Here is a 14,724-nt window from a genome sequence, read left to right as displayed (position 1 = left end):
TAAAGATTTTATTTGAGAGAAAGAGAGCAAGACACAGAGAGAGAGAGAGAGAGAGAGAGAGAGAGAGAAAGAGAGCACATGAGTGGAGAGGAGGGGCAGAGGGAGAGGGAGAAGCAGACTCCCTGGCTGAGCAGGGATTAAGCCACCCAAGCATTCCAGGAATTCTTTCTTTTAAAGATTTATTTATTTATTTTAGAGAGTGTGTGTGCACATGTGGGGGGAGAGGAAGAGAAAGAGAGAGGGGAAGCAGACTCAACTGAGCACGGAGCCTGACACGGGACTTGATCCCAGGACCCTGAGATCACGACCTCAGCTGAAATCAAGAGTCAGACGCTTAACTGACTAAGCCACCCAGGCGCCACACAAGAAATGTTAAAGGGAATTCTTTGCCTGGAAAGAAAAGGCCATGAATCACAGAAAATTATGAAAAGAAAAAATTTCACAGGTAAAAGCAAATATATAGTAAAGGTAGTAGATTAATCACTTATGAAGCCAGTATGGAGATTAAAACACAAAAGTAGTAAAATCTATTTTATCCACAAAAATTAGTTTAGGAACACACAAAATAAGAGGATGTAAATAAAATATGACATCATATACATAAAATGTGGAAAGGGTAGTAAAAATGTAGTGCCTTCAGAACGCGTTTGAAATAAAGCAACCATCAACTTAACAGAGACTGCTATATACATTAGATGTTATATATGAACCCAATGGTAACCACAAACCAAAAACCTGTCATACACAAAAAATAAAGAGAAAGGAATCCAAGTATAACATTAAAGAAATCCATCAAACCACAAGGGAAGAGAGTAAGAGAGGACATACAATTGTAAATATCTATGCACCAAACACAGGAGCACCTAAATACATAAAGCAAATGTTAACAGACATAAAGGAGAAACTGAAAGTAACAGAGTAATAGAGGGAACATTGACACCTCACTTGCATCAATGGATAAATCATCTAGACTGCAAATCAACAAGAAAACTGTGGCTTTGAATGACACATTAGACCAGATGGACTAAACATATATACATATATATACATATATGTATATATATGTATATACAGAACATTCCATCCAAAACCAGCAGAATACATTCTTTTCAAGTACACACGGAACACTCGCTTAGATCACATGGTAGACCACAAAATAAGTCTCAATAAATTTAAGACTGAAATCATATCAAGCATCTTTCCTGATAACAACAGTGTGAAACTACAAATCAAGTATAAGAAAAAAATGGGAAAAAACACACACATGGAGGCTAAAAAACATTCTACTAAACAATCAATGAATGGGTCAATGAAGAAATGAGAGAAAATAAAAAAAAATACATGGAGACAAATGAAAATGAAAATGTGAAGGTCCAAAATCTTTGGGACACAGCAAAAAACAGTTCTAAGAGGGAAGTTTATAGCAACACAGGCCTACTTTAAAAAGCAAAACAAATCTCAAACAATCTAACTGTACACCTAAAAGAGCTAGAAAAAAGAACAAAGCAAGTCCAAAGCCAGTAGAAAGAAGAAAATAACGAGAGTAAAAATAAATTCAGAGATTAAAAAAACAATAGAAAAGACCATTTGAAAAGATAAAACAGAATAACTGATAAACCATTAGCCACTCATCAAGAAAAAAAGAACACCCAAATAAAATCAGAAATGGAGAATGACACTACAGAAACATGTAAGATTGTTAAGAGGATATTATGAAAAATTATATGCCAACATATGGACAACCTAGAAGAAATGGGTAAATTCCTAGAAACATAATCTTCATATACATAAAATGTATATGAAACTGAATCAGTAATCAAAAAACTCTCAACAAACAAAAGTCCAGGATGAGTTCACAGATGAATTCTACCAAACATTTAAGAAAAGTTAATACCTATTCTCTACACCATTCTAAAAAATAGAAGAGGAAGGAAAACTAGCTTAGAATAACCAACTGATTTCAATACTCATTTGAGATGGGGCAGCTCAATGACAGATTGACAAAAACGGAACTAAATGAGATTCTAAGATAAATCTGGTTATTGTAAGCTAACAGGAAGAAGCTATTGTATACTTGATCATTTAAAACACATTGAAAAGAATTACCTGTTTATATTCATTAACACAACCTTGGCAGCAAAATCTTGTCTGCTGACCTTCAATGATCAGGACATTGTTTCCAGCACTTTTATTGGGCAAGTACTCTCCACACTGTTCACAGCAATTCATTATTAGTCCATTGGCCAACCTGTACTTATTAAAGCACTGGTTACTGCACAGTTTATGTATTACATTATTAACGCTGACTTCATGGCGAATCTAAAAAAGCCAGAATTTATTAAATAAATGAGTCAGATTAGCACAGTAAGTGATGAGATAGTTAAAAAAAAAAAAACCCACAAAACAAAAAAACAAACCCCCACCCCCAAAACCAACCTCTAGTAATTTCTCCGTGGAAGAAATATTCAGGGAAAAGACTAATAAGCACATTTTGTTACTCTTACGTTTTTATCTCTGATTTCTTTATAAAATCATTCTTTGATTTTATTCATTGATTCATAGAACAAAAAACTTATAAAATCAGTAATAACTTCCCCAGAGACACTTAAGAACTAGAGGAAATGAACTGGTTTAGAAGACTTTGATATGACCTGCTTAAAAGAAATGGTTTGGGAATTTCTTCATTGCCCTAGAAAATTTATGGGAGGGGCTAAAAGAATAATATTACCATATTCAGGATGGTGTCTGTATATACATAAGTAAGGTGGTTCTTGCTTTGCTCAGTTTTGTGGTAACTGAGATAAAATTGTATCCTCAATTTGCAAGGCTCTGGGAAACACCAAATTCAGTCACCAAGAACTGTGTTAAGTGAAGACTTCCTGTATGAATGTTTCTTCTTTGAGCAACTGGAAAGATGGCAATACCACTTAAGAAATGTGAGGGTATCAGCACACTTAACTCCACTTGTTCTACATATTCTTGTACCAGGATTGGTTGCATCCTTCGCATCCTGAACCTACACTTTTATTTAGAGTGGCTAATAAGAACAAAATTCACCAGAGAACTACTGCTTTGTTTAGGAATACATCTGATTTCATGGAAATAGCGGTGTACTTTCCATAGCATGCAAATGGGGTATCTGTTCCTAAGAGAGTTAGTTTGAACATATCCTTATCATTCCCTTTAATTTCACTGTGTAGATCCAGGACATGCGTATTATGTAGATGGCAGAGCATATAATAACAGTGAAAAGTTAAAATTATCCCTGTTAACCTAGATAAAACTGAAATAAGATATGGAAGTCCAGACCTCTGTTAGTTTACTACAGATTATACATCTCGATTTATTAATTCTTTTTCTAAGATTCTGGTTGTCTTCATAGGGAGGCAAAGACGTACTACAAAATTCTTGGGAGGATTCTCTTGACTCAACTTGAGGAACATTAGTAGCCCTTTTTGTAGGTACATCTCTGAAACAAAAGGGACAGACAGCATTTAAGAATATTGCATTCTAATAAAAGTCAAATATATGAACAATAAACAACGTTTTTGTTTTTTTCATGATTTAATCCTAGGAATCAACTATGATTTTTGGATCTAACAAAACCCACTTTTTTGGTTTCATTGTCAAGAGTTCCTAATTAATATGGCAAGAGATGATGTGGAGGTAAAAACATTTTATAGCACAAGAACTTTGTCACAAGTTATTATGACTTTTTGAAGCATTCAAAAAGGGTGGCAGCAACTTGGAAGACCTAAGGTAAAAGCTGGGGAAGGGATGAGGCGAAGACAGTGGCAGGGAGAGGGTCAATTTATTTCTATATCTACATTCCATTCCCCCCCAAGAATAAGGACAGTACAAGATGAATGGATAAAGAAGATGTGGTGTACACACATACACACATACACAGGAATATTATGCAGCCATCAAAAAAATGAAATCTTGCCATTTGCAACAACGTAGATGGAACTAGAGGGTATTATGCTAAGCGAAGTCAGTTAATCAGAGAAAGACAATTATCATATGATCTCACTGATATGTGGAATTTGAGAAACAAGGCAGAGGATCATAGGGGAAGAGAGGAAAAAATGAAACAAACAATGAATCATGGAACACTACACCAAAACAAATTATGTAATATATGGTGATTAACATAACAATAAAAAATTAAAAAAAAATGAAACAAGACGAAACCAGAGAGGGAGACAAACCGTAAGAGACTCAATCTCCGGAAACAAACTGAGGGTTGCTGAGTGGAGGGGCGTGGGAGGGATGGGGTGGTTGGGTGATGGATACTGGAGAGGGTATGTGCTATGGTGAGCGCTGTGAATTGTGTAAGACTGATGAATCACAGACCTGTACCCCTGAAACAAATAATACATTATATGTTAATAAAAAAAGAAAAAAAAATAAGGACAGTACAAATGAACCTATAGCTCTGATAGACCCTAGGATAACTCAAGCTCAAATCCTCGAAGATACCTTTGCAACAACTGTATCCATGAATCTATTCAGCTTTCCAATTACATTCAACACACATCTATATTGCCAGTATTCAAGCATGTTGAAAATTACAGCTTACTTTTTACTTATTACGTTGCGTTTCTTTGGAGTGCGCTTATGAGAGAAGGAAGAAAGGCAGGTGGTAGAACAAAAGAGGTGAGCTGATCCTTTTCGTTGATAAGCTGTCTGTCCCTTCTGTAAAGGTTTTTTGCAGTGTGCACAAGTGATTTTAGCTGGTTTTGTAAGTTGCTGTTGGACTGAAGACTGGAAAATCTGTTTAGGAAGGGAGGCCACTGGTGATAAAGAATCCACCCCTGGCTGTTTCTGATTACGGGGAAATGATGCTGACTGGGAGATCCAAGAATCTTAAAAACAAAACACACAAGAAAAAGTCATGGAACCATTCAAAATTCACATCAGAAAAATATGTTAAGGGACACCTGGGTGGCTCAGTTGGTTAAGCGTCTGCCTTCAGCTCAGGTCATGATCCCAGGGTCCTGGGATCGAGTCCTGCATCGGGCTCCTTGCTCAGCAGGGAGCCTGCTTCTCCCTCTGCCTGCTGCTTCCCCTATGCTTTCTGTCTCTCTCTGACAAATAAATAAATTTTTAAAAAATGTTAAATTTTCATTTTGCATAAGTCTAAGAGAATAATGACACAGCCTATAAGGAAGTGGTTAAGGCCAGGTAGCCCTGTTGCACAATTCCAGGGAAATGCTCAACTTTGTATTTTTTTTTTTTTTTTTTTTTTTTTAGAGAGAAAGAATCTTAAGCATGCTCCAAGCCCAGTGAGGAGCCTGATTTGGGGGGAGGGGGTGAACAACACACACTGGATCTCTTGACCCTGAGATCATAACCTGAACCAAAATCAAGAATTGGATGCTTAACCAACTGAGCCACCCAGGAGCCCCTCCACTTTGTATTCACAGTGAACGATACTCTATCATGCCAAAAATGTACATGGTGACCCTTCAATCAGGCAATGCGGTAATCATCATCTCTTAAGTCAGAAACCCCAGGTTCAAAATGCATCTCCTAAGTTTACCAGATCATACAAGTATATTAAATTGTGTTTTGTTGGTTTTCCCAGCTACAAACTGGCAACAATACCTAACTCATCAGAGATAGGTAGACTAAATGAGATAATGCATATAGTAAAGCACAATGTTTGGTACATGGGGCACTTGCAAAAAAATATTAGCCACTTTATCTTTTTTTTATTTTTAAAAAAAAATTTTTTTTTAAATTTTATTTATTTGACAGAGAGAGACACAGCAAGAGAGGGAACACAAGCAGGGGGAGTGGGAGAGGGAGAGGCAGGCTTCCCGGATGCGGGGCTCGATCCCAGGACACTGGAATCATGACCTGAGCCGAAGGCAGACGCTTAACGACTAAGCCACCCAGGTGCCCCGCCACTTTATCTTCTTAAAGAGGGAAAGTATTAATACATTATAAAGTAAAGCAAATACACAAATCAAAGATAACTATAGAATCTGGTATATCATGCCCATTTTCATCTTCCTCCCTAATATTTTATTATGAAAAATTTAAAGCATATAAAAGTCAAAGAATTTTACAGCAAATACTCATATGCCCAAAAATAGATTCTATACTATTTTATGATTTTTGCTTTATCATATCTATCTATTCCCTTTAAACAATCAATCCACGTATTCTGTGTATTTCAAGTAATATGTAGAATATCAGGGGGTGCCTGAGTGGCTCAGTTAGCTAAGCCTCCGACTCAATTTCAGCTTAGGTCATGATCTCAGGGTTGTGGGATCAAGCCCCCAGTCAACCTCCGTGCTCAGCATGGAGTCTGCTTGTCTCTCTCCCTCTGCTCCTCTTGCCACTTGTGCTATTTCTAAAATAAATAAAATCTTAAAAGAAAAAGAACATCAGTATACTTTCCTCCAAAATATCTTTTCCCCAAGATTTTATTTATTTGACAGAGAGAGCGAGCACACAAGCAGGGGAAGCAGCAGGCAGAGAGAGAAGCAGACTCCCTGCTGAGCAGGGGGAACTGGATGCCCCTGGGATCATGATCTGAGCCAAAGGCAGGCTCTTAACTGACTGACCCACCCAGGTGCCCCCAAAATACTTTTTATTTGTACATTTTAAGTAAGCTCCAACGTGGGACTTGAACTCATGACCCCAAGACCAAGAGCTGCATGCTCTACCAACTAAGGTACCACTCAGGCACCACTCCAAAACACTTTTTTTTTTTTTTTTAAGGATTTTATTTATTTGAGGGGCGCCTGGGTGGCTCAGTTGGTTGGGCGACTGCCTTCGGCTCAGGTCATGATCCTGGAATCCCTGGATTGAGTCCCGCATCGGACTCCCTGCTTGGCAGGGAGTCTGCTTCTCCCTCTGACCCTCCCCCCCTCATGTGTGCTCTCTCTCTCTCACTCTCTCTGTCTCAAACAAATAAATAAAATCTTTAAAAAAAAATTTATTTGAGAGAGCGAGCACCAGCAGAGGGTGGGAGTGGTGGGGGCAGAGGGAGAGAAAGAAGACTCCCCATTGAGCAGGGAGTCTGAAGCTCAATCCCAGGACCCTGGGATCATAACCTCAGCCAAAGGCAGACGTTTAACCAACTGAGCCACCCAGGCACTCCCCATTCCACTTTTTAAAGCAACTCTTTCTACAATTCCTTCCCAGCCTTCCAAGTATTATTCCATAATCATTAATATAAGAGATGGGTTAATCTGGGAAGACGCAGCTTTCCTAACTTCACACAGAACTCCTCCATCATATATTACTGTTAGCTTCAAAATATACAGGTAACAATGTTTCTCAAACTTTAACATGCATGAGATCACTTGGGAATCTTGTTTAAACAGAGATTCTAGGGGTGCCTGACTGTCTCAGTTGGTAGAGCATGTGACTTTTGATCTCAGGCTTGTGAACTCGAGCCCCATCATGGGTGTAGAGATTACTTAAAAATGCATTTACATTAAATACATTAAAAATGCATTTACATATATATATGTATATAAATTCATTCATTCAAAATCAATAGGTCTAGGGAGGGGCCTGAGGTTCTACATTTCTAACTCTTACAAGATGGTGAAAGCTTTGCGGCCCCAGAGTACTGAATTACTCTATCACTATCTTCAAAAACAGCTTTTGTAGGGGGGCCTGGGTGGGTCAGTCGGTTGAGCGTCTTGATTTCACCTCAGGTCGTGATCTCATGGGTGGTAGGATCCAGGCCCAGGTCAGGTTCCAAGCTCAGCGGGGAGTTTGCTTAAAGGTTCGCTCTCTCTTCCCCTCCCCCCAGCCAGGCACTCACTCTCTAAAATAAATAAATCAATCTTAAAAAAGAATAGCTTTTGTCATTAGCAAGAGGTCTATTGCCGCCTCCACCTATCACAACCCCAAAGGCCTCTCACAGTATTAATACTGACAACTATATTTTCATTTCTAAATTCCTACCTACTGCTTCTAATTTTCTTTGTCCTATTTCAAGATACCTTTTTTAAAAAATATTTTACTTATTTATTTTTGCGAGAGAGCAAGTGCATGCACGAGTTGGGGGCGGGGCAGAGGGAGAAGCAGACTCCCTGCTGAGCAGGGAGCCCCATGCAGGACTTGATCTCAGGACCCTGGGACCATAACCTGAGCCAAAGGCAGATACTTAACTTACTGAGCCACCCAGGTGCCCAAGATACCTCTATCTTACAAGCAAAAATAAAACAGAATAACAAAAGCAATTCTTTCATTCCACAGGATGACATGCTGACAAATATGGAATATATCATGATAAGTTTTTTATCACTTAGTACTCAGAAGTTTCATTACTGCTCAGTTTTCCTACTTCTGAACCATTTCAAAGAAAACAAAAATTACATATTCATCTATAGAACAAACAGGTTGCATTCTGGGCCCACTTTTTAAAATACCATCTAGATGCCACACTAGATTTAATAAACAACAGAAACAAAAAATAGCAACAATTATAAGATTTGTCATTACCATTAATATAGGAGAAATAAGGATGCCTGGGGAGCTGAGTTGGTTAAGTGACTGCCTTCGGCTCCTGTCATGATCTTGGGAGTCCCGGGAGCGAGTCCCGCATCAGGCTCCCTGCTCAGCAGGGAGTCTGCTTCTCCCTCTGACTCTCCCCCGTCTCATGCTCACTCTTTCTCTCCCTCTCCCATTCTCTCTCTCAAATAAATAAAACCAAAAAAAAAAAGATTCTATCTCCCTCTGCCCCACCCCCCCATTTGCACGTGTTCTCTCTCTAAAAATAAATAAATAAAATCTTTAAAAAAATATGGGAGAAATAAAAACCCTGAACAAAAATACTGGGCTTCTAAATTTTGTGGACTTATCCATAAAGGTAGCATGTTTATATAATTATGGAATGTGAGATATCAACTATATGCTTAGGACAATAATTAGATTCTGAAATATTTTTTTAAAGATTTTATTTATTTATTTGACAGAGAGACACAGCGAGAGAGGGAACACAAGCTGGGGGGAGTGGGAGAGAGAGAAGCAGACTTCCTGAGGAGCAGGGAGCCCAATGAGGGGCTCGATCCCAGGACCCTCGAATCATGACCTGAGCCAAAGGCAGACACTTAACGACTGAGCCACCAGGCGCCCCTGAAGATTTTATTTTTAAATATCTACACCTAACATGGGGTTCTAACTCATGACCCTGAGATTAAGAGGTGCATGCTCTTCGGGCGCCCTGGGTGGCTCAGTTGGTTAAGCGACTGCCTTTGGCTCAGGTCATGATCCTGGAGTCCTGGGATGGAGTCCCACATCGGGCTCCCTGCTCAGCAGGGAGTCTGCTTCTCCCTCTGACCCTCTTCCCTCTCGTGCTCTCTCTCATTCTCTCTCTCTCAAATAAATAAATAAAATCTTAAAAAAAAAAAAAAAGAGTTGCATGCTCTTCCAATTAAGCTAGCCAGGTGCCCCAAGATTCTGAAATTTCTTTTTCACATTAGCTTGGTTCATACATAAATAAAACAAATGTTTCCTTTGTTAATAGCACAACTGTTTTATTTCTCAACCGACTGAATACCCAGGCACGCCGCTCAATTAAATTTTTTACAATGAATACTTGCATGACCACCCCCCCACATAAACAGAAAAAGTCCAATATCCCAGAAGCCTTCATCTTTTCTCAATCGATAATTTCCTTCCTTTCCTGTAAGCCATCCCTATTCTGATTTCAAAGATTAGTTTTCTCTTATTTTGAAATTCACACACATAAAATCATACAGTATGTACAATTTTGTGGCTGATCTCCTTAACTCAACATCTTGTCTGTAAGGTTCATTCACATCACATGCAGTAGTATTCCACTGTGTGGCTAGAACTATTTATCCATCCTACTGTTGATGGACATTTGGATTGTTACAAATTTTGATGATTTGTGTACATGTCTTTTAATGGTTTCTTAAGGTATTTATCCTGCATGGGGTTTGTAAATGTTCTTGAATTTGTAGGTTAGTGTTTTTTCTCCATTTTAGAAAATTCTCAGTTGCACCTCTTCTGTCTCATTTCTTTCCTCCTCCTTCTGGGACATTAAATACATGTGCTTTTTGTCAACTGTCATAGGTATCTTACATTATTTTCTGGTTTTCTACCCTGTTACTCTCTATGATTCAATCTGGACTTTTCTTATTTCTTCCAGTTCGCTTATATTCTTCGGCTATGCCCAACCTGCAGTTAAAAAATATAGTTCCTTAAAATCTGCATCTGATAATCCTATTATCTGGATCCCTTGTTAGGTTCACTTCTATTGTCTATTTTCCTCTTGATTTTCTGTGATACGGTCTTGTCTCCTCATGTTCCTGCTTGGTTTTTATTGTGTTTACATGAAAAACTGAAAGAAAGAAAAAAAAAAAATCGAGGCTCTGGATGTCAGCATCCCAAGCCAGAGGTTGGAAGAGTGTGTTTTTCGGGGGTTTGGTTTGTTTTTTCTACCAGTATCCCTCTTTGTGGACCCCTGTGAATCTGTTGAAAGTTCGTACAGCCTTTCTCTGCAGTTTTTTTTTTTCTAGAACTGCACACCCATAAGAGAAAAGAGGCTTCAAATAACAGATTACTTCTCTGAAGCTCCTTCTCTTAGAACTTAGGACCTTCATTTCCCACTGTATTTACAGCTCTGTGATGCTTTCAATGCATATTTTATACATTTTGCCCCTCCTCCCCAATTACTTTCTGCAAGAGGGATTGGAATTACCTAGTCTTTTATTATCAGAAATAGAACGTCTTAGAATCAGAATAACCAGAAATGACTACAATGCAATAAAAATAAAACAGATGCAAGAGCAATTTCTACATAAAGGTATTTTTTCTGTGATGAGTTTTTTGCTGTTTATAAAAGATTTGTGATGAGTAGAAAGATCTTTTGCTGAAAAAGTCAACATTAAACGTTAATGAAAGGATTAAATGACTTAAAGGTCCATTCTAATGGACATAATCCTATTTTTATAGGACGAAATGCAAAGTTTTATGTGTATTTTATGCAGAGCCATAATTCTGTATGATGAAATTTGAACCTATAAGCCCTAGATTTATTTGTAACTCAACTCCAGAAATCTTTATCTTGCTCTTTTTTCTTTTTTGGAAATCCTTCTACTTATAGAAGTAGAAAGCACATAGGAACTATAAAATACTAAAGGTACTAAACTAAAGATACACCTGGGTGGCTCAGTCAGTTAAATGTCTGCCTTCAGCTCAGGTCACGATCTCAGGGTCTTGGGATCAAGTCCCACATCGGGCTCTCTGCTCAGTGGGGAGCCTGCTTCTCCCCCTGCCTGCTCTCTCTCTGACAAATAAATAAAAAAATCTTAGAAACTAAAGTAAGACACTCTAGGTAACAAAATAATAATAATAAAATTGGTGCCATCTTCTTCTGTAAGTCTGGTAGAATTTAGTTTTACTAATGCAAAAAGAAGCAAAAACAAAACCTAGGGCCAATACTAAAATTAGACAACTTTTACTATGCTACATTGAAGTTAGAGAAAAATAGCAACAACAACAGACTGTCCTTTTGACAGCTGACTTAACATTTAAGAAAGTTTCAAACATATCTTCAGCATCACTTTTCACCTGATAACTTGGTAAACATTCTTTTTAGAATTCCATACTAAGTGTTATTATTATTTAAAGGTATAGTTCTGTAACTTTTGTCCCCAAAGATAGAATTTTAGGGAACTCAGGAATGTTGTAAATTCATGCATACTTCATAAATAACAAAATTTGTTGCCATGTATCAAACAAAATAGTTTAAACGTAGGTAGTCAAGAATGTCTCCATTTAGATGAATGAGTGTCAAGTGAGATATTTTGTGCTTCTTCTGTTAGTTTAAAATTATTGATACTTCACATTATGAAAAAATATAGAAATGTAAAATACACTTATGAATTAATGAGATAAAGTCGACAAGGCAAGAATAATCGAAACTACTTCCAAATAACATTTGCAAGTTTCAGTTATGTACACAATTTGAGTGAAATGATAGTATAGCATCTAACTACAGTATGCTTTTTTATAGTATCCATGCTATGCTTTTATTTATTTATTTATTTATATTTTTAAAGTAGGCTCCATACCCAGCATGGAACCCAATGCAGGGTTTGAACTCATGACCCTGAGATTAAGACCTGAGCTGAGATCAAGAGTCAGATGCCCAAGAGACTGAGCCACCCAGGTGCCTCCCCATGCTATGCTCTGGGGTGCCTGGGTGGCTCAGTCTGTTAAGTGTCTGCCTTCGGCTCAGCTTCATGATCCCAGGGTTCTGGGATCAAGCCGCACATTGGGCTCTCTGCTCGGTGAGAGCTTGCTTGTCCCTCTCCCTCCCGCTCCCCTGCTTGTACTCTCTCTCTGTCAAATAAATAAATAAAATCTTAAAAAAAAAAAAAAAAGAAGAAGAAAATCACATTTGCCAATAAATACACAACTTCATCAACTTATTCCGGAAGGTGAAAAATGGTCAAAGCAAACATTAAAGAAATACAAGGCAAGGTTTCTGGTTTTAACTAAAGAGTTTATGTGTACATAAGATGGAAGTCATGCTTACACAAATATTTTTTTTTCTAATACAGTGTTGAATAGAAATGGTAAAAGTATAAAGCCTTGCCTTGTTTTTGACCTGGAGTGAGGGTAGGACAACATTTGACATTTCATCATTATTAGCTCTTGTCAAATATAATTATCTTTTTTATGTTTATATAATCACTTAATAGTTTGTTATTTGAAGTTGTTTCTAGTCTTTGCAATTGTAAAGAGGTTTTTCAAATAGACATTATTGTTTTACAATTCTTAAATCTGCTTAAATCTAAAATTTAAGAATTATAAAACAAAATATAGGTAAAATAGTAAAAGAAATAAACAGATCCAAAAGGACAATTTTCTTTTTCTTCCTTTCTTTTTTTTTTTTTTTAAGATTTTATTTATTTGCCAGAGAGAGAACAGCAGGCAGAGGGAGAAGCAGGCTCCCCACTGAGCAAGGAGTCTGATGTGGGACTCAATCCCAGAACCCTGGGATCATGACCAGAGCCAAAGGCTGACACTCAAAACTGACTGAGCCACCCAGGCGTCCCCAAAAGGACAATTTTCAATGGATATCATTTCAAGTCTTCAATACCTTCAATTACTTTTAAGTTTACACCTTTCATTATAGAGATCACAAGTTTTTATGACATGATTTCTCAGATTTAATTATTATTCAATAAATAAAAGATGTACATAGTAATAAATGGATGACAAACATGAACAAAAAGTTTGCAAGTATTTTTTTAAAAGTTCAGTGATGTGTAAATTAAATTAAGATGACACCACCTTTCAATGACCAGTTTAGCAAACATTAAGTAACACTCCTATCCCCAAACTTGCAATATGGAAAAATTTATGCTGTAAAGAAAGTAATACCATTTTTTGGTGGGGCAATTTTGCATTGATCATCAAAAGTTTTAAAAATATGTTGACACATTGGGGTGTCCGGGTGGCTCAGTCGGTTGGGCCTCCATTCTTGGTTTCGGCTCAGGTCATGATCTCGGGCTCATGGGATTAAGCCCCAAGTCCAGCTCTGCACTTAGCGCAGAGTCTGCTTGGGATTCTCTCCTCTCCCTTTCCCTCTTCCTCCTCACATATGCATGTACACGCATGCTCTAAAATAAATACATAAAATAAAAAAAAATATGTTGACACTGTTTTTTTTAATATGTTGACACTTTGACCTAGCAATTCCACCTATAGAAACTTTTCTCAAGAAAGTAAGAGAAGTGTGCCACCTTGCAGAGATATTTGTGAAAAACCTCTTTATAATTGCAAAGACTAGAAACAACTTCAAATAACAAACTATTAAATGATTACATAAACATAAAAAAGATAATTATATTTGACAAGAGCTAATAATGATGAAATGTCAAATGCTGTCCTACCCTCACTCCAGGTCAAAAACAAGGCAAGGCTTTATACTTTTACCATTTCTATTCAACACTGTATTAGAAAAAGAAATAAACAGGGATCTGTGAGGCCAAACTATTTCTATGACAATACTAAGATTATTTGCATTTTTCACTGTTGGCATTTACAATAATGGTGCAAAAGCAGTGATGGGTAAAACTGCTGGCAGTAGAACCGAATCTTATTTCTTTACTATCACACACTTGCAGAAAAGAAAAAGTGTCAACTGCACTTATGGTTGTTATATCAACACCAACAGGTGAATACAATTCTGACACTAACCTGGAATTAGGATCAGACCCCACAGGTTTAAAAGGCATAATCCCCAACAAGACTGCCAGTCACTTCAGATGCCACCCATACTTCTGGCCAACTAGCTATAAATCTGGGAGGTTCCTAAGGCCCCCTTCAGGTTTAATAATTTGCTAGAATGACTCACAGAACTTAGGAGAGCTCTATATTTCCAACCATAGTTTTAATATTAAGGATTCAAATCTGGACCGACCAAATGAAGAGACAAAGAAGGGTAAGGTCTAGAAGGCCCCAAATGCAGAGCTTCTGTGCCTACTTTTTATGGAATCAGGTAGCAATACCTACCTGGCATATTGATAAGTACAACAACCAGAAGGCTGCACTGAGCTTTGGTGTCTATAGATTTTTTTTTTTTTAAGATTTTTATTTATTTATTTGACAGAGAGAGACACACACACAGGGAGAGAGGGAACACAAGCAGGGGGAGTGGGAGAGGGAGAAGCAGGCTTCCCACCGAGCAGGGAGCCCAATGCGGGGCTTGAT

General features: G+C 37.7%; 1 protein-coding gene across 12 annotated transcripts in view; it reads right to left on the bottom strand.

The window, feature by feature from the left end:
• Nucleotides 1-14,724, bottom strand: part of ZMYM5 (zinc finger MYM-type containing 5) — a 37,886-nt gene that overhangs the window by 8,413 nt on the left and 14,749 nt on the right. For 11 of the 12 annotated variants that reach the window (XM_073894814.1, XM_025875215.2, XM_073894810.1 and 8 more), the window contains 3 exons: nucleotides 4,583-4,868; nucleotides 3,310-3,469; nucleotides 2,107-2,319 (listed from right to left, as the gene is read on the bottom strand). In XM_073894814.1, the coding sequence (XP_073750915.1) occupies nucleotides 2,107-2,319; nucleotides 3,310-3,469; nucleotides 4,583-4,868 (659 nt within the window). Of the gene's footprint in view, nucleotides 1-2,106; nucleotides 2,320-3,309; nucleotides 3,470-4,582; nucleotides 4,869-14,724 lie in introns of those variants that run through there. The other variant, XM_073894815.1, reaches the window with a different exon arrangement.

The sequence above is a fragment of the Callorhinus ursinus genome, unplaced genomic scaffold (assembly GCF_003265705.2).
Source record: "Callorhinus ursinus isolate GAN/ISIS: 27379988/994484 unplaced genomic scaffold, GSC_fseal_2.0 scaffold7, whole genome shotgun sequence".
NCBI classification, from domain to species: domain Eukaryota; kingdom Metazoa; phylum Chordata; class Mammalia; order Carnivora; family Otariidae; genus Callorhinus; species Callorhinus ursinus.
Note: the sequence above shows the minus strand (reverse complement) of the source record. Positions and strands in the feature narration are given on the sequence as shown.